At 41.8% G+C, this 20,973-nt stretch overlaps 1 protein-coding gene across 1 annotated transcript in view; it reads right to left on the reverse strand.

Annotated features, from left to right (window-relative positions):
* Positions 1-20,973, reverse strand: part of FARP2 (FERM, RhoGEF and pleckstrin domain protein 2) — a 77,231-nt gene that overhangs the window by 6,168 nt on the left and 50,090 nt on the right. Inside the window, 9 exon segments of the mRNA XM_009573377.1 lie at positions 1,350-1,432; positions 2,150-2,239; positions 2,634-2,702; positions 3,521-3,651; positions 4,713-4,950; positions 5,980-6,061; positions 7,071-7,204; positions 8,457-8,546; positions 15,304-15,482. Of these exon segments, the coding sequence (XP_009571672.1) occupies positions 1,350-1,432; positions 2,150-2,239; positions 2,634-2,702; positions 3,521-3,651; positions 4,713-4,950; positions 5,980-6,061; positions 7,071-7,204; positions 8,457-8,546; positions 15,304-15,482 (1,096 nt within the window).

The following is a 20,973-nucleotide window of genomic DNA, read 5'->3' on the forward strand; positions in this document are numbered from 1 at the left end:
TTTCAAACATGAAATCATGTTTTCACTCCAAAAAGCATTTTGGAGATGGGTGGTGTGACCATACTGGAAATGATTTTTTTGAAGGATAAAAGGCAACCTGAAAGACAGCACATCTTTTAAAGGGGATACAGGATTTACCTTACCTCTCAGGCAAGTAAAACACAGCGTGCAGGAAGATGAGGTCTTCTTTGACGCCACATAGTTTTCATTATGGGTTACATGGCTGACGCCATGATTACAGGGTAAGAGCTTTACAGCTCATATACGCATATCTATATCCATCGGTATGCAAGAGCGTAAGGTTTTCTTTTAGACATGGCCACATGGCCGTGGCATTTCTTTTTAACCTCTGGCTACATTCCCTGTGTGCACAACTGTTGTTTGAAGTGCCATATACTCTCACCAAGAGTTACACGTTTTTGTGTTTGTTTGGGAGGGTCTGTGGGACTTTTTTTGGTAAGCATTTCTTTTTTCTGAAAGTTTTTAATTTAGACTGAAAATTCCATGCATGGTCTAAGCCCAGCAGCAGGTTTTTTTTGACAGGCAGGGAGAGGTAACATAAGAAAAACAACAACCTTTGAGCTATTTCTAAGTCATGACAAGGTAAAAATTTTATTTATTTTTCCAAATTTAAGAACCTTTCAAGCACTTTTTGATTCACAGCTGCTAAGAAACAGTTGATCTTAAAAATTACGGACATTTGCATTTAGGCTGGAATAAAAAAAAAAGTTTTGCTTGCTGAATATGTCTGCATACCAAAAGTACTGGCTCCTGTGCCACTACATACCTGATTTACAAATGTTCAGTAATGGTTATTTTTCAAGAACAGGTTATCAAGCAGAAAAAATCCTATAAATTTAAGGCTGAGTTTTAGTGCTCCCATCCTGCATTCTTAACATACGCAACTCCAGCTGCCTTTTAGGGGACCTGCAGAGGGACAAAACCTCCTAAAGCTGATCCTGAGAGAATAGGTGTAGTGGACATCCTAAGTATATTTCAGAAAGTATATCCTAAGTATATTTTCAGCCAAACTCGCTGCACAGGGACAAGTTACACAGAGAAGAGATCGGTTTTCTCTCCAAGCCAGCCTTTAATTTTTCCTCTCATGAGATCCACGCAGGAACTCTCCCCTCCTGACATCCATTTGCATATTCTAGATTTTAATTCTTTTCGGGTCTCTAAAACAACACTGATAAAGGAGTTGTGCAGTGTCCTGTGTTTGTTTTGAAGTCAGGTTTTCCAGAGGACACATGAAACATCCCCCTGGCTCTGCACCATACAATCGAACAGTAACTCTTTAGAAAAGGTATCTATCAAGCGTACATGCAATTGAGGAAAACAAATGTTACCTTGCTGCCACCACTATGGTTTTTTGTGCTGAATAGATGGTGAAGCAGTGTGGGACGGCCCATTCATTCTCACTCTCCTCCACCTGCACAAAAAGAAAAGTTTTTTCTCATCACTACTCAGTGACTGATAAACATTAAAACTGTCCTCCTTGGCTGGCTAGGAATTTGAGTCACAATATGATTACGACCCGGTTGCAATAAGTGCAAAACAGCTACTCTTTTATGAATACCACCTACTTCAAGTCTATTTTGGCTCTATACAATAACCTATACTGTGTGTTTCTACTGCCGCATTTCTAGCGGCACAGGATCACATCCAACAGGGCAAGAAAAGGAGGGTTCTGAGCAGAATTCAATTTATTACTTACCGGTGGGTCGAGCACTATCAGCTGCAAATCAAACACAGAAAGAACAGTCCCATTAGAATAGCGGGGTGGGGAGGCAGGAGGACTGCTTATGTGCCTAGGTGTGCGCACAGGGTCAAAATGCCAGGACAAACCCGTGTTTCCAGATCAGCCTCTCAGAGCAGCATGGAAATGAACGGCCTAAAGGGTCAGCTACAGCTGTTTTGCTAACGTGATGGAAGGAATAAGCTTATCGCCTGCAGACAAGTCTGTCTTTAACACACAGGCTGGGGCACGTGACGGTCCAGTCCACGGCCAGCAGCAGCACAGGCTGCTGTCACTGGCCTGGGAGCAGATTGCGGCTTTGGTCCTCGTGCCCTGAAGGAATTGCCTCAACCTGCCTTAAGGCAAAGACATTTCCTTAACACTGTTGTGATGCAAGTTGAAACCACTTACCAACATGCCATGCAGAGGAAGATGTCCGTGAATTTTGAACTGATTTGTCCCTGTAACCCCTTTGCTTGTGTACAGTAACATATCTGAGAACTGAAAAAGGCAGGAAGAATACAATCAATATTCGGAAGACAGCAGGTAGGGCCAAGTATTTTTTGACAGCTTTTTAAAAACCTGTTGTTTAAAGGCCACTGTAGATGCATGAAAAAACGCCGTTTCTCAGTCAGTTTGGTCTACTTTCCTTAAAACCATCTTTCGTTTACTTACAGGAGAGGCAATTAATTTTTAAAATTCTGCTAAAACTATGTGCCATTAAGGAAACAAGCTGAACAGACAGTATTGTCACAGTCACGCTCTATCTAAAAATCCCTCAGAGTGAGTTTTCAGTTATGATTGCTGATTTTCATCACAAGCACATGAAAACACACTTTCACGACAATTTTATCTTGAAGAATTTGGGTTTATGAAAACCAGAAGCAACACCCACCAGAAAGAACATCCGCTGCTGTAAACCCTTCTTAGTGAGCTTGTACAAGCAACCTTCCCGGATAAACTCCTGCAGTGGAAAATAAAAAGTTAGACAAAGCTTGATCTTTCCCAAACACAGAAAATTTTAATGGTTCTTTTTTTTCATCCCAGAGTATACAGATGTTGATTGGTGCCCAGCAATGATCGCTAACAGATTTGTTAAATGCCAGATGACACCCTTCCTTCTGTTTTGTAACATGAATCAGCTCCTTGCTGCAGCCAGCACTCAAATCAATGAAGCAAGAGAAGGAAAAGGAGCAGAGTTCCTGTTGGACACCAGCAGTTCACCTATTACACTTACATCCCACCGCAGTGATTGCCATAGCATCCCAAAAGCATATGCGATGCTCCTGTACTTATGCTCAGTATATCTATCAAAAACAAAGAAACAAAAAACCAAGCAGGAACTAAACAAAATCCTAGAAACACAGAGTCTCCGATACCAGTTTTGCGCAGCGACATGGCTCTCACCATCGCTATGTTCTCCGTGCAGTCTCAGTCCACAGAGATTGCATCAGACAGACAGAAGCAGACCTGGGAGTGGATTTCCTATCGAGTACGTGACATACCGCTTCCCACTCAAACACAGAGCACTGTACCCCAGCGTACCCAGCATCTGCTGTACTGGAAACACAAAACTGTAGCCAGAGTCTAAACAGAAGCATTTTTGATCTATTCCCTAGGACATCACCAAGACCTCCATGGGACCTACTGTGAGGACAATTACACAAAGCCTTTACAGTCGTTCCATAAAACAGAGAGGCAGTGATGGCAAATACATCACTGAAAGGCACTTCCTTGGCAATAAAACCAATAAAGCTCTAAAAACTAAGCAAAGGTACTTACCCTACCAGGTGCCGTGAGATTATCTATACCAATCAAGTCGTGCTGCAGCTCTGTCAGCTTCTGGAAATTCTCCAGGCGGATGAGACTGTGCTGCAGCTGAGACGTCATTTCTGTGACTTCCTTCAGCGCATCTGTAAGGAAAATGGCACCGAGGGGATCAGAACGGAGCAGACAAATGCAGGCCACAAATTTTATCCCTGGAAAATTGAATCCGAAATTTATAGCCAGATTTAGAAAAGGACAGAATAGTTCAGTTGGAAGGGACCTACAACGATCATCTAGTCCAACTGCCAACTTCTTAAAGCATATTTTATAGCTACCTAGGGGCGAAATGGAGACTAGCAAGCAACTTCATAGCGCTTCCTATGCTTCTGGAGATTATTGCGTATCTCAGGTTTTGTGCGTATAAAAAGTACTTACCATATAGCCAAAAGTAAATTAGAAAATTAAAGCCAACTATTTCTGCCAAAGATTACTTTATCAATGAATGGAATTTACTGTGCAAGCTTTCGACACTACAAAGCAATTATTTTTTCTTACATTTTTACTTATAAATGACAAAGAGTTCCTAAAAAACCTACTTTTTTCCCCGCTAAAAAAGAGGAAAAGAGAAGGACTAGTTTTCCAGCTTTGGTTGAAACATTAAGATCCATCAAGATTACCATGAAAAAAACACTTTCTGGAATGCCAGAAAAAACATTCATTCTATGCAAAGAGAACAGTTTACATCTAAGTTATCTTGTGCATTTTCCAACGCAGCAGTTAAGGCAATTTTCTATCTATTGCAGAAAGCTTTGGAGCCCTGTGCCAGAGCACGGTAGGAGACTAGTGAAACCTGGTACTGAAAACCTTAAAGAAAAACAAAGCTAATTTTAAAACGCAAGCTAAACATTTTTTTTAATTAAGCTGCCTCCTGCCCGTTTTCTGCTGTTCTACTTGGTACATTCTGGGTTTTCTCCATAATATTTATATTACAGCATTCACTAGCAGTTGTGTTTTCAGCAATCGAAATCAAGTTCCTGTGTATTTCGCAGAGCTGCACTCGAGAGTCAGACAGGTCCTGAACGGAGAAAAAGCGTTTACATTGAATTTGTAGATGTAATGCTTATATCCCCCGGGGTACGGGCAAAATTTTGCATGTACATGGGAATAGGTTTCTGCCTAGCAGGAATACAGCTGAGCGCTCACTCACTCCGGCAATCTGCAAAGTCCCGGTGCTCTGCCGTGTAGTGCCTGCAAAGTCTCCCCAGGATCAACTTGTAGTGCATCAGTCTCTGGATTGGTTTGAGCAGAAACGTGTTGAGGGGCAGATAGCAAACCTTCTGCAGCTCAAACTCCTTATAAACCATTTCCAGCTTCTTTAGGCGTTTAGTTGCTTTCTCCAGTTCTGTCAGGACCTCATCATGCTTCTGTAGATAACTTGTAAACTCCTGTTGAATTGTACAAAAAATTACTCGGATCAAAGGAAAACAGTCTTTAATAGATTTCACAGTGAATAAGAAAAAACATCCACTCCCCTCTCTACTTTTGTCTCTGTCCATGATTATATAATCCACGACTGCATATATTGTCATAAATACTGACAAAAATAGCTTTCTCAACATTGTATGTTTCAATGGCTTCACAAAAAAAAAAACAATATTAAAAATAAAAATACTTGCTTGGGTTGTCCTTTGTTCACTATTTACGGCAGCCTGCCTCTGTGTACCTCTGATGAGAACAGCCAGTAGCACCACCCGTTAATACTTCGCCATTCTAAGACAATTCTTGTAATTACTGACTTTTTTCAAGTTAGGAGAGGCAGCAGTGTGCCGAGAGGGCTGTCTGACCTAGGCTTATCTATTGAAGAACTGGCAGGCAGCTCCCAGTCGGGGTCAGAATGGGTGTCTGTGCGGCACTATGCCTATGCCTGCTGGGAATGTCAAATGCGGAGAGCTGCTGTGACAGCAGTCACACACTTTTGCACTCCCATTCAAGCTACTGGTTTTAATGGAATAATTAGTCCACTACTACCGCACCAGTGTAAATCTTCCATGAAGGCACTCTACTCCAAATAAAGGTGACTTCATTTCAGAAGAAACCACTCTGCAGTTAAAAAATATTTGTATTTTAGAATTAAAGAACCTTATGAAACAGTGTCTCCATAGGAGAGAGTTCGAGGCTGTACAAATACAGGAGAGACGGTGAAGCTAATTAAATAATTTTTCTTTGTCTTCTGCTGAATAACCAATAAACAACCTTTTCTCAAGGTAAATGTAGGTGGTTAATTAAGCAACAGTGGTATAAAGCCTTGCTCTAAATATTTTATTATGTTTTCTTTTTAATTTGTTTATCAACAATAATTGTTTGCAAGTCACTTCAAGTTTAGTGGAAATACTAAACCTTGAACTCTCATCCTTAACAAAAGGAAAAAATGACTCAACAATCCTGAGATTCCATTATTTTAATCCTTTATCTACCTTTAGAGTACGCATATTCCTGAGCATGACATCTCCAATGCGTTGATAATCTCCTTTCACGTGAGCATTGGTTTTTCCTTCCCTGAAACACACATAAGGAGATGAAATAAGAAGGCGCAGTACATGGGAGATGAAGAAATTTCAATTTCCTCCGTCCACCTTCCCCCGTACTTCAAGACATAATCTTTAAGAAACACTTCCTGGGTATCTGTGTATTTTAAGGACTGTTTTAGTAAAATTAAGGGAAGCAGTACTAACATTAATGCCTCCTCTATCCATTTTTAGCCACTTGACATTCCCATTTCACTGTTAGGGTTGAAAACCTGGTACAGTAAATATGGAAGCTGTATAAAATAACAAACATAAAGCCATGCTTAGAAATCTCAGAAAGGAATAGAAATGAATTTGTGTGAAAGTCTATTCCGGAGTTTAACCTCTCAGACTTCCGAATAAATGTCATTACATGATCCCACCTGAATTTATGAATTTATTTTCGTTCGTACTTAGTTTACGTTAACCACCTACTTTTGAATAGTAATTAGACTCTCATATATTACACCTCAGGTCAGGAAAAAATAATACAAAGGTTAAAAGAGTAAAGACATGCTCTTTGAAATAAATTGTGCTGCAAGAACTGAACTCTAATCTTAATTACCAAAAAGTGTTTCCTAGATTTTCACCTGGAGATTTATTAACTGGAAGGTATTGAAAAACACACAGGTTATCTTTTTGACCTCGTGTTCTTTCTCTTTTCTAAGGCTAGAGAGACAACACCAGGTTATATAAACGGTTGGACTCGATGACCTTAAGGGTCTTTTCCAACCTAAATGATCCTGTGATCACAAAAACCTTGGTCTGGTGTACAATTCATACGGCTACAGGATATTACGTACAAGGCAGTGCTTGAAAAATGGGCTTTGCAAAATGTATTTAGTCATTTTTTTAAAACTATAATTTATTAAAATACTTTTTCCTTAATTCTATTTAAGCAGAAATACCAATTCAAATATAGATTAAGTACGGTTTTGATGGGAGGATGTAAGAAAAGGTCCCCCTGCTCGTTGCCCATGCACTGCACTATTAATGCTTACCAGAGCGATAGCCTTTGCTCAATCTCTTTCAGAAAGCCTCGATGAAACTCATAAATTGGGTCTATGTTAGAGAAGAGTAATGTCATCAGGCCCTCTGGCATAGCGTTCTCCTTGATGACTGCGCTGCGAAACCACTGCCGGGAAAATCATAAATTATGATAAATTTTTCTATTTAAGAAATTAATTGCTAGCATAAAAATTTCTGTTCCTGCAGCGATGGGGGAGGAGACAGTGTGGGCACAGGGAAACAGCAGGAAGGAAGGAGAAATATTTAGGGAAGACGTAATCTGGGAAAGATGAAAAGATGTAATTTCTTTCCTTGCCAAACATTACAAATACGAGGCTTGTTACTGGTTCTGGGCACAAGCATGTTTCTTAATGCAATGATGAGATGGTTGGTAATGGCTCTAAATTACATCAATTACCGAGTGGCTGCCACAGCTGATGTTACACCACTGCTTGTACTTCAACGCAAATACAACTGCACAGGAGCCCTGTGCAAGTTACTCAGTAGCCGGAGACTTCTTGTTGCGTGTCACACACTGCACTTTTTATCGCTTTCGGTTCCCCGCTTTCTGGCAGGGACGTGAATATTAAAAAAATCCTCTGAGGTACCAGATGTTCCCCCATCTTTTAGGAGAAGCGCTGGGAAGCCTGTAGGAGGAATTTGCGTGAGATGGTGCTCACTGAGCTCGCAGAGAACACCTCAGCTGAAGACGTACGGCGTTAAGGGACTCAAACTTCTCTTTGATGAAATTAAAACAGTAAGTTATAGAAACACAACAGTCAGTATTCAAACCTGGAGTAAATGAACAAAAAGCTCTGAAAGAAAAAGAGTCAAGCTGTCCTCCAAACAAGGACTCACTTGTCTACTCTGGGTGAAAGGAGGGGAGAAGGAGGGGAAAGAAAAAGCAGCCACAAAAAAAGACACAACTCCTCAAACCCCTAAGGATCCTTAATACCCTTTGCTATTTTCATCTGCTCTCATGATCTGAAGGCACAAAGAGAAAAGCTTCCCAAGGAATACTGCAGAGATGGTGGCTAGATTATAAGCAGAGCTGACAGCAATGACTATCACTGAAACTGAATGCAAAATGTTTTTAGGCTGTCCCTGTTCACAATTTTCAGAGAGAAAGTCTGCATAAGACATCAAAATGACATGTGATGTAGCTATTGGAGCTAACGATAGAAGTCAGAGAAGGTATCCGCTCTCCCACATGAGGACCTACAGAACAAGGAAGGTAACAGCTACACGGCTCACAGATTATGATTTATCATAGGACTTCCTTCTTCTGTTACCTGGAAGAAATTTCAAGTTTTTCCAAATTAACAATTACAAATCTGTTAAGAAAAGGAAAAGCATTAAAGAAAGTTAAAAACCCTTACCACTGTAATAACTTCGAGGTCCTTTAAATATGTCCGTTCTGTAGCAAGAATCTCCTTCGCTATGAAGTATGCCTTGTCAGTTGGATAGCGCTGAAAGAACACAAAGTAATCAACAGGTATTAAAATATAAATGCTCTATTTATTACTAAGCACAAGCTCTAACCTTACATACATTTCCCCTTGCTGTGTGCAAATGGAGCAGTTGATTACTAACAGGGCATCTCTGTATTCAGTACCATATTCTCAAATACTGACTTCACTACAAAATACAACTTATATTTCAAGATTATTAAAAAATAATGTCAGTTACATGAACTTCCATTTCAAAATCAAGGGAGCACTTCACAAAAATATGGAAACAGTTATTCCAGATTTCCTAGGTTTTAAACACTTCTCTAATCAGACGGAGTACAGCAGACCTGCAACACAGTCCTTTTCCAAAACTATTCTATTTCCGCTCACAGCTTTTACCCAAATCCTTTGAAGATCATATTAATTAGTTAAGAAAACACAAAAATCAAACTACATCAGTTGTTGCTGCATGGTTGCTCCAGGGCTGCTATTTAAAGAAAAGAGAAGACAGAATGGACATGGAAGCACAAAGGAATGAAATGGTGAAAACAGATGTTCTGCAGCTGCAACAAACCACAATCAGAGTTAGCCGGAACACATACATTATTAAAAATCACATAAATAATACTAAGGAAATAATCACATTTCAAGCTAAGATGCTGCTTTGCCTCCTTAGCTCACTATGCCGTGCCGCAGTTTTGTGCCAAATCCTCACCTGGTGAAAATAAGTGGCAGCAAACCCATTTGAATTACATGAAAATCTGGCCTTCTCCATCTTTGTCCCTCTTGAGGGTAACACAGCTTTGAAAATTATTTCTCCCTTTTCCTTGTACGTACCAAGTTAATAAAAAATTCTCTTTTGAGAGATGCTTTGAGATGCCCTCCAGCACCACCAGCACAGCTACTCAGTGCTTCTAAATCCTCCATCTCAATATTGCTCCTGGAGGAGATGTTTTCCTGGTTGCTCAGTAATATATCTGTTGAGTCCATCTGAGCAACACAGAATCCCTGGAGGTGTGTATCCCCAAATAATTAATTTTGAGAAACTGTCTAGCCTCTTTTCAGATTATTTTATGCTAGTTACTGTAGTCCCACACATCAACCACCTCCCTAGAGGTACCAGAGGACATATTTCCTTCTGTTCCCTCCATAGCCATCTCCTTAACTTTAATGTACCTCTCTCGGGTACATGGTGTCAGGGAAAGTCCTAACTAACCTTGGCTTCATGTATTTTTTTTATTATTTCTTGGGACTGTAGCCACATAAACCCTCAAAACACTGTTGAACCTCAGTGCGCATCCTTCTCAAACAGCCTCTTCCCAAAGGATACATCATTTTTCTGACCTCCCTGGAGACCGAGGTGACACAGCTCTTATCTCACTTACCAGCTTCCTCCCGCAACACTTACCCGTTCTGAAACACCCTGTTTATAAACTGATTGAAGAACACATGATAGCTTGAATATAACTTCAGCAGTCTCTTACATGTTACGAGAATTACTGCTAACAGGTATGCTTTTTGTGTAGCACAGCTTTGTGTACGCCTCCTCCTGGGCTCTGCACAGGATACTACAGCACACAATGCCCATAAGGGATGAACTTCTACGGAAAAAAAACAGTCTCCCAAGGCAAAGCAAAGCTGGGTTATGGAATCAACCACAGGCTGCGACAAGAAGAGATCACAGCGAGCCTCACCTCTGCAGCTCTGTGCAGCAGTTTCATCCCGCTCCTCAGCATCACCTCTCCGCGCTGGGGACTCCCCGGCAGCCTCCCAGCTCACCTGGACCTGCCACCATCTCATACCCATTTAAAACAGTTGCTTAAAGAGTTACCCTCAAGCAACGTATATCATCTAGTATATTCTTGAGAACTCTGGAAAGGACCCTGCCTGTCCCCAGTTCATACCTTGGGCTTTGATCCTCACTCGAGTCCTTTTTCCCCACTCTCAAAAATATTCTTCTGGATTGTTTCTTCCTTAAAAACCTACAGAGTGTGAAGGCACACAAAAACACACCGTGCCCACAACCTCACACTTTTCATAGCCTGCATGAATTACCATCTTTATCACCTCTGAGTACTTCCGCAGGTTTTCACTTTATTCTCCAGCTGACCGCGTGCTAGCTTGAGGAATAGAAGATGCTTTTCATTCCCCAAGCATCTTCTCTTCCTTCCTCCCTCCCTCCCTGTTGCATCATCACTTTCTGTTTACTCCTTGAAGTTCCTGCTGCTTTCCAAATTGCTCCCTGCTGAAATTTAGTGCCCTTAATTTTCTTTTTTTTCTGGTCTTACACCAGTCCTAACTGAATGCCCTGCGCTCAGTCCTGGCAGCAGCCGCCAGGCAGACCCTGTACCAGAAGCACCGAAAAGTGGTACAGCTGTCACAGTGCCACAGGGGCCCTGCCAAACACCTTCACTGCTGGTCAGGCACTGCGAGAGGAAAGAAAATCAATTCATGCCTGAAAAAAATAAACACAAAAACTCTCCGAGGAGGCAGTCTGCTTTCAAAGTCCAAAGAAAACGTTCCTACAAGCATAGCAGGCATCAAAGCAAATATCTCCACTTGGAAAAACTAGTATTTCGCTTTATTATATACATACAATCCCACCTGGAAACCTTCAAACACTCGCTAGATGCAGTAACACCAGCTCGTGTAGAGTGAAGAGCTCTACTCTCAACTTATAAAGGCCAAAGACAAAGGACTATGAGACTAAGAAAGACTTTCCTGTCTGTCTTGCACCTAGATCACAACGTCACAAAAACCTATCAAGTCTGGAAATAAACAAACAAATAAATAATAATTCCATGCACACAAAAATGCTTAACTTTTCACTTCAAAGACCAGACTTCAGCAGTGTTAAAAATAACTCCGGGCAGGGGGAACCCACCAAAAAACGCACACCAAAAAAGCCCAGCTTCTACGCTTTTTTAAAGTGGGTTGCTACAACCAGCCTCCATGAGAAAAGGAACGGGGGAAAATCTACCAGTAAGATGAAAGAAAACCACAGTGACTTAAAAAGAAAAAGTAACAAAACCCCTCAGCTTTCTCAAGGTTTCAGTACAGCAACAGCAGCACCAGCAGCATGGAGTGGGAAGCACACACTGCAAGAGTTGAAAAGTTTGCTGAAGAGTTTACATACAAATACCCTGATCAACCAGATGGAATTACAGCGGCATCAGTACCCTTAAAATCAGAGCTCTGTTAATAGTGACATTGTAAGATTACATTTTTCTTGTACAATAAAGCTGTGAAACTGCTGCGAAACTTAACTTGGTTAAATTTAACATTGGTTTCCGCCTGGGTTTGTTTCACTTAAAACACTGTCTTCAAATGGAGAAGTCTCAGAAGTTGGCCAAGCTTAAGACCAATTACAATAAAATTCCCTTCCAGGATTCTCACTTTTATAAATTAGTTTCAGCCTGAAAAAGAAGTCAAGCTGCTGAAATATCAGACTTTGCAAAATGAGGCAGAAAGGATCGAGCTTCAGCATTTAGGACAGACAAGGCAGTCACTGCTTGTTATTTCAAGGCCATACTATGCCTGCTACAAGGATAAATGAGAGGAAGTATTTAAAAAAAAAAAAACAACTATTGAAAACTAATGGTAGAGTTATCTGTCAAAGCTATAAACTCTACCCCAAAAAGTCTAAATGAGATAGGGAGGCTGAAATTTGGGGGTAGGTTAACCAGTTATTGGTTAAACCTTCCTCTCTCCTGCAAGCACATATTCATACCACGTTCACACTACGGGTGGTTCTTAACAGCATCGCACGACCTGACTCGGTTATTTAGGGTCTCCAGGAGAAGAGTGCCTGGAGGACTGTCCTGCCAAGAGCTGCTTGTGCCTCTCATGTTGCAGCACTTGGCTCCACCACACTGCACGGCAGACCTCCCAAAGGTCCCTTAGCGTTCAGGAGCATTCATGGGAGAAGTGATCTTTGGAAGCACTAAATCCAGAGTGGCACCTTTGCTGATGTTGAGATTTCTGTATGTTCCCTGAGAGCTGAGTCAGGACATATGGTGCAGAGATCTCCAGATCATCAACTGAGATGAAACAAGAGTGAGCAAGCTTGCACCTGCTGGCACCAAGAAGTACCCAAAGACATGGTGAAGACAGCAAACGGCACGGGCCTGTGACATTCTTGCCTGAGGATCCTGACAGAGGTAAGACAACCAGAACACTGGATGGGACGAGCAGAAAAACAGAAGTAAAGAGCACACAAGGTGGTTTCTTCTTTGAGATTACACTCAAAGAAGTGTAACTTTGAGATTAAAACTATAGATCACAGTGTGGCCACTGACTCCACTAGGAACTGAGTTTGGACGATGGAGCCTTCCTTGCACTGTAACGGAAGGTCCCGGATCCTTCTCAAGTGCCAAAGAGTCAACAAACCTAGCTGCTCTCTCTCTCTCTGCAAGCAGGCAAGGCAAGAGGAGCAAAGCAGCTTGCAGAAAAATGGTCACAGAAGTCTGCTGTTAGGTGGACTTCTCTATCTTACCAGAAATGCAGTGTTCTGTGGGGTGCGGTTTATCAGGTACTATATACCAGGCCCCTACAAAGGCAAAGTCTGGTAATTTGTTATCCGCATCTGAAAAGTAGTCAAAGAATGCATATGTCAATGTACGTACACACACACGCTCATTTATTTCTCCTGAGTGCATCTAAATGCTTGGAGTCATTGCTTAAGAAAGAGGAGCTGGCTGGACTAGAAGATTCAAGAGGTCCCTTCCAACCTCAATGCTTCTGTGGTTGCAGATTCTTGTTATTGCTAGCAACCACTGTGAAAGCCTGATAACATGGTGCAGTGTGGATAAAAAAGAAAATCTGAATCACACACTGGTATCTGGCCATCTCTGTCATTTTGAAAAGCTGTGGAGGCACACGAAGCCACTGCTTACCAAAGCACACTATCAGACATCAGTATGAAACAGCACGTCAGCTTTGCCGCGTAGACAAGAGGAGGCTTGCTGCAGAGAGTATGTAAGACTCTGGAGAAGCTCCTGGGAGACCTTGGTCAGAATGTGTGGACTACCACTGCTTACTTGACCTTTCAGAAAGGCTCTGCAGTGTTCCAGTGTGCAAGACGACATGGATATAGACGATGCACTGGGGCAGAGAGGCCTTGCTCGGTGGTGCTGAAGCACAGAGCAAGGAGCTGAAGTTCATGTCTCAAGGACTAAACGTGAAATCACCTCCAGAACAAAAACATTTTATAATTAGGATTACCTCAGACAGCAAGGGTGAATCCTGAGCTCTACATGGGGGTGAGGAAAACCCCACATCGTGTTGGGGAGTTCCCAGATGAGGCAACCAGTGCTTACCGGTGGAAAGCAGCCTAGGTCAGTACCAAGACATAAGCACATCTTGAAGACCCAGAGTTGTTCCTGCTTTGAGACTTGTTGCACCCACATAAGTCAGAGGCATTTTTTCCCTCTTTTCAGAAAGCAAGCCTCAAGCTTCTGCAACGCCAGAGCATTGTCCACTTCTCACCAGACAGAAGAGTCAGCCATGGAGAGGGCAGCTTCAATGATACAGCCAGCTCTGCTGAACAAGCCCATGACTAAGTGGGTGTAAGAGGATTCACCGTGATGCCTGCTGCTGAGAAAGCTGAAGTTGAGCTCAGGTCCTCTACAGCCCGAGAGGAGATACCTCAGGACCACTCTAAAGGTCCTGCTATGATTAGAAAGAATGGCTTGGAGGACCTACGTATGGTGAGATGGACCAATGAGACCGTGGTGAGACTGTGTGGGAAGAAAGGAACCTAGGAAGAACATACCTTATATACGAACAAATGGTAGCTCTGTGCTATTTTCTATGCTAGTAAATGAAATTATTTTAGAACACATTTTATTAACGACACACAGCACTTTGCACAGACAGCACAGTCCAGTGAGCTGACATGGGTTAAACATGACAGCATTCAGCAAAGACACAGCCAGGTTCAATGTCACCGCGTGACACAATTTTTCTTTACTGAATGAGCCAAAGGCAACCGATTTCTAGAATCGACAGCTACCCCCCCACCAGCCTTTCAGAGTACCGCCCTGGCGAGAGTCACCTTGAACAAGTCACCTGCTTTGGAGTGTCCTTTCAATAGTCTCAGCACAAAGACAAGGGTTTTTTTACATTCTAATATAATTACAGCCCAAAAGGCACCAAGTGCACCGCTACTGTTTTATATCAAACACATATCAACTGTTTCCCCCAAACAGCTCATCTCAGGAAGCCACATCTCTTAGAATATCTGAAGTTGGAAGGATCGAGTCCACCTCCCTGCTCCTCACAGGACTGCCTAACACTGAACCGTAAGACTAAGAGCTCAGATGCTCCTTGAACTCTGATGGGCTTGGTGCCGTGACCACTTCCCTGGGGAGCCTATTCGAGGGACTGACCACCCTCTCGGTAAAGAACCTTTTCCTAACGTCCAGTCTGAACTCTTGTTTCCATTCTGGGGTATAAAAGGCAGATTTCGAGCACAGCTCCCTGCTGTGCTGGGGCCCTTGGCAGCGGTTACTGCTAAAACAGCGAGAGTGGTCCCAGCAGCCGAGGCTGAGAAGACGCCCAGGCCAAGAGGGCAGCGGGGACTCTGGCCACAACAGCAAGATAAACAGACCTGACCAAACCTTCAGCACTGGAGTTTTTAACACTAACTACCAAACACGTCTGTTCTACCACAAAATATAATGCAATCAGCGTTCAGCGACCAGCAAGCACCGCTCCTCACCTGAAATCATCACTTTTCTCGTGACGTAAATTCCCAGTCGCATCATTATCTTACCTTACGTTTCATTTCGTCATCCTCTTCTATCCTGGCACCGCCAGCATCACTAAGGACAGGACTCAGAAGAGGAGATGAACCCTGGCTGGCTGCATTCAAGTTCACCTGAAACGCCGGGTTCAAGCCCAGGGGACTCTTCAGCACGAGGGAAGAGAGCTGAGGATGGTCCACTGGGAGGCCTGGGTGGGAAGAGAATGAGAAGATGGAGTGGAAAACGGGAGAAAATGGTTTCGAAGATAGTGCATCTAAGACGATTACCCACTGTTACTATAAATCATAATTGCAATCTCACATTATTAAAAGAAGGCAAAAGAAAAAATGAAAAAAAGGCATATACATCCAAAGACTTAAGTGCATATCTCAAAGCAAAGGGAGCGTTCCCTGCAACCCAGCTGTTACGTGGCAGCGCAGTAAGGACAGACACCTTTACAAGTGCATTTAGGGAAAGGATAAATTGTTTAGTGTCTAGGAAAAGTGCTCAAATCCTGTTGGATTTTGTTGAGTAGCAGCAGGGTTCGCAACAGAGGATTATGCTGCAGTAACAATAATAGACCTTTTCATTTTTCCTTTTTAAAATAAGATTTACTTTTCACCGCAGGGAAAAGCTAAGACAAATCATTCCACTACTCTCCACTCCAGAAAAAAAATCCAGAAGATAAAGCTCATTAAAAATACATTCAGAAATCAGGGAATCTCCAGAATTGTATCAACGGGAGAGGAAAACTTACTGCTATACAAAAAGGGACCATGCAAGAGATTTCATTCCTGGCTCTTCTAAGTATAGAATAATCTACTGATCTCAAAGGAAGACAATTTTGCAGCACTGAGTATGAATTGGATGGACATAATCCTCCTGTACAGTAAAACCTGTCTGAAGCAGGAGTAACATGCACTGCTTTGCTTTAGATTATTAATTGTCAATCTTTTTTTTATATTATTATTTCATTTCTGGATGCTTTAGAGATTTCTGACATATAAGGCACCGTTACAGTGAATTTAAGCCTATGAACAGTAGCTGCTTTCCTCTCTTCTGCAGACTCCTTAGAAGGAGCACGCAGACACCCCTCAGGGGTTCACAGTGAGAACAGCTGTTCAAGACGATCTGCTTTTTGGGACCAAACAAAGGCAACAGACACTCCAATTACTCACACTACGTCCACAAAATTCCTACCTAACCTCACCTATTTTTTTTTTTTGCTTATGTTCCCTATGATAAACAGACAAGCTTCGCCAGATCAGGCAACAGGTACCAAGCACTTCAGTATCTACCGCTTCCACCGCGCTGCTCAAACCCTCAGCCATGCTCGCAACCCTCCCCACCGTGATTTGTTGTGCATTACAGAGAACAAGGGCTAAATCACCCGACCGAAGGCAAATAGAAAAATCGACAGCTGAAGCCCAAAATGCCAACTCATCCATTCCCAGACTACTTAAAAAAAGGCTTGTAAAAAAAAAAAAAAAATCAGCCCCCGTGGATATCCAGTATCTCTCGACACAGACACAGGGCACGCGTGCCGGAGCAGAAGGAGTTAGGAGCTTTTTGATTCACTACTGGCAGGAGCGGCTGCTGCTCTCTGGCTCAGGAAGCAAAACCACTGCAAGGCACGCGGCAGCGTGACAATGGCGAGGCGGCCCAGGCACGTATTTTCACATTGACAAATGCAGGAAGCTAAACAGTGCTGCACTCGGTCACCTGGAAGAGATTCAGATCGCTGAGGCTGCGGAGTTAACTATTAATATACTAGCCAAGCACAGTCATTCTGGAGCGGATTTTTGTTTCTGCCTGAGCATTTTCTTCGTTCCCACTGCTTTTAATATTAGCACAGGAAAGCAACAATGTCTGGCATTTGTTTCACCTATACGGGGACAGGAGTTTCTTGGAAGTTTGCTTTTACATGGCAGGGATGGTGAAACAATAGCTTAAAAACAAATAAGCTACAAGCTTACAGGGGTGAGGAGCTTCTTTAAATTCTTGGAATTTAACATGATGTAGTAACACGTTCCAGAATTTGTAACTTGAATTGCTTCTGGACAGACCAAATGTTCAGATAGAAGGGGAGCAAAAGGGATATAACTTGCTACAGACTCCACTGCCCGCCTTTGTCAATCAAGTTGTTCTAGTTTTTATCACCTCCAATAGGAGAAGCTGGCCATTAAATTCATTTCAAACACTTGCTCATTTGTATCTGACAGCAAGAAGCCCGACGCCAGAGTGATTTATGAAAATGAGAGGCACGTTCAGCTCCCTGCGAAGCCTGAAACAAGCAGCAGAACCCGCGATGCCGAAGCACAGGGCTTCCCCTCTCCCCAGGCCTGGGAGGGGGCTAACCTACGGATGCAAACGCCTGTCGCTTCTTGGAGGGCAGGAGTGCCCTTCCCCTGCACGCCGATAGCTGCAGGAGGACACCCTGTAGCCTGCTGTTTATTTCCCTAGGATGAAAGCGATAAAGAATTCAGGAAGGAGCTGTTACAGCTGCAACTCGTAACAGGCTGTCAACTTAAATGGCAAATTCTGCAAAGGGACTTTCCGAGGTTAATCGACTTCCGAAATTTGTCTTTTCTAGAAAGGACTATAAAATGTCATGGAGCAGCTTGGGTTAGCTTTTTTGCTAACATTTGTTTAAATGTTTGATATAAACTCAATATGATGGCATATCTTGGCAGACGATGTTACAAGCGTGTACCAAAATTTTCATTCTCGTAATCCAACAGTATTTCTCCGTTAGAGCAGCAAGGGGGAAGCTCGCAGTCAAGCAGGTAAGATGTGCAGCGATTCTCTATTCTCCTGGGGAAGGATGGTAAAGGAAGAATCCATGCAACAGCTGGAGCAAGAGTTGCTGCTTTCCACAGTTGTTCAGTGTAGAAAACTCCCAATTAGGTAGGAATATTGATGAGAAGATCAAAACGCATGTATGATTTCCTCTGACATCAAACCCTGGTCTTCCCTGCCCTGCAGGCAGCAGCATCCTCCAGGTATATAAAAGGGACTATTCTCTGCGAGGGATGTTTCCATGTTTTAACATTCTGCATGAAGTGGAAATTTGTTCTCTACATGTAAGTCATAACACAAACATCCCAAATTGGGAAACCTTGCTGTAAGCAGGAGTCAGGGTTTCAGAGCAATGACGTGGGTTATTCAACCATGTAAACCAGACCCTCACAGACAAGACTGCATTCTGTACGTGACAAATTTCTGCTTTCACATCACAAACAAATGCACTTAACTCAATGCAACATCAAAAAATGTGACAGTTCAGTGTAGTATTCCACATACTCAAAGATCTTTAAGAATACTAATACTTCTTAGTTGATTACACCACGTATCTTTAAGCGAACAAAACCACAGCTTCATAAAAAGACCAGCATGCATATAATTGGGGGGAAAAAAAAAATCAAGCCTAACAGTAAAACATGGCAAAAGCACTGTAGTTTGCATGAACACAGCTATGGACTTCAGTGAGGATGCTAGCCTTATCTTTCACAGCTACTGTATAATATTGTCAAATTGTTTTATTATTATTTATGCTGCCTCTTCTTTTGTCCAGGCATAAGAATGCAAAAGCCTCTATCTAATATATAGAACTAAGACTTAATACAAATGTTTGTCCATTCTACTTTTTACTAAGAGGATCTTCAGTGTATACAGATGTGAAGGTTCACACTCAAATTTGAAAAAGAAATGTTTAGAATATTATACAAAACCAGTCACAAGAAGTTCATTATGGGATTACAAAACAACCTTAAGCCAGCTGCTGTAACCATGACCTTACCTTGTATTTTCTTTAAGAGTACTAAAATCCCATCCCTCTCACTGACATTATCACAGTTAACATACAATTGTTTTTTTTTTTTCTTTGCTCAATACATCTATTTAGCGTCCAACATCCAAAATCCATTCTTATTTGCCTTGCTAATAGAAATACAGCAGAGATCTTCTCTAACCTGTCAGGCATTTCACAGGGAATACACTTCTTTACCTCTCGCAAACTTCAGAGATATGGGTAGTGAAGGAAAATTTTGGAAAACTATCACCCGATGACGTTCAGCAATGCCAGCAAAAGCAAGGAAGAAAGCACGCAGCAGCCAGGTTTTAAGTCTGACTTGTAATTTACTACATTAGTGTAAACCAGTTTTGGTCTCAGATTAGGGACAGCAGGTGACATGCCAGGGAGACAAAACTGCCTTCCCGATCAAGCTTCAAGAGTAAAAAGAAACTGATACATGAAAAATTACAAGTATTTTCTGCAAACGAAAAAATTGAGTAAGAACAAATAAATGAATAAACTGACTAACAACCTGCTAGATTACTTTCTTAACCATAACACTGAATTTTATTATTTGAACCATCAGGAGCCTCTAAATTTCTGTTGTCTGAAATCAATCGTGTGATGCCTTTACTCTAATGAATTACTAGAAGATGTCCATATATATACTAAGACTTTTTTTGCGGTTATATTACAAGCTAAATTGAAGCATGCTTATACAATAGTTAAAGGAGAGGATATTTCATGTCTTTGAACTCCCACAAAAGGAAATGGGGAAAAAAGAAAGGAAAAAAAAAAAAAAAAAGACTTAAAGTTGTGTATCTGAGTTTTAACTGCAGCTTTAATTTTAAAAGTGGGTCTGGAAAACCGGCATGCTAAACCCCAACATCTCATTTTTCTGTGTGCCTTCAGAAGCACATCAGCTGACACTCAGAAAAAGCTTTTGCCTTTCCCCTGCCACCCCTGTGTCAGTACTGTATACCTTTAGAAGTGCAAAGCAAAATTCTGTTTCTTTTGGAAAAATTTTAGTCTATGGGAAACGTTCAGCTCCAGCAGGAACAGGGAGGTGGTCCAGGTCCGAGGCAGAATCTGGACTAAAAAAATCACTGCAGCCATGGTGACGCTAACTGAAAAGACGAGAGTTTGATTTTCAGATCTGAAATATCAAATCTAGGATCTGCCATACCTTACATTACCACGATCACTGGCTATCTGTTGTTTCAGAAAAAGCTGAAAAAGCTTATTTCACAGAAAGCACACAGCTCACAGCTCTGTGCGCGTTCCTCCCAGATTAATACAATTTTAAATAGTAAAAGCTCCCACCAGGGGACTAGGCCAGTTTATTAGAATACAGGTTTTGCTAATTATATTCATATGGACTAGCTTTTACTAAAAGTTTAAGCAGAAGCAGACTTCATTTGGTTTACACTGAGATAACAAGCTTGATAATAAGAAAATAAGCTTTTAGCATCACTTCTCAGTTATTTTTCAGAGGGTATTTCCATTCTTCAACCTAAATTCAATCTCTACACAGAAAGCCAGATTTGAGTGCAAAGCTTGACAAAAATAAAATGCAAGTACCGGTTCTGTAAGCTTTACACTTGAATGCTTAAAACAATTCAAAGACAGACAACAAAAATAGTATCCCAATAACAAAGCACTACTGGATGTACTAAAAGCTATGTGAGGTTCAAATGTTAGCAACTTGACTCCTTATCAGAAGGGAGTACCTCTTGCATTTCACTGGTTGATTCCCCTTAAAGATGTAACTTTATTATTATATTATTATCATTACTGCTATTACTTCAAACAGATGAAATTCTTTTCATGCTAAAGCCCTGCAGTGGCTGACCAGAAGACGATGGGAGCCTGCTCAGAGCCCCCTCCCGCCCAACGCCCTGCTGAA

The sequence above is a fragment of the Fulmarus glacialis genome, unplaced genomic scaffold (genome assembly GCF_000690835.1).
Source record: "Fulmarus glacialis isolate BGI_N327 unplaced genomic scaffold, ASM69083v1 scaffold9142, whole genome shotgun sequence".
NCBI classification, from domain to species: Eukaryota; Metazoa; Chordata; class Aves; order Procellariiformes; family Procellariidae; genus Fulmarus; species Fulmarus glacialis.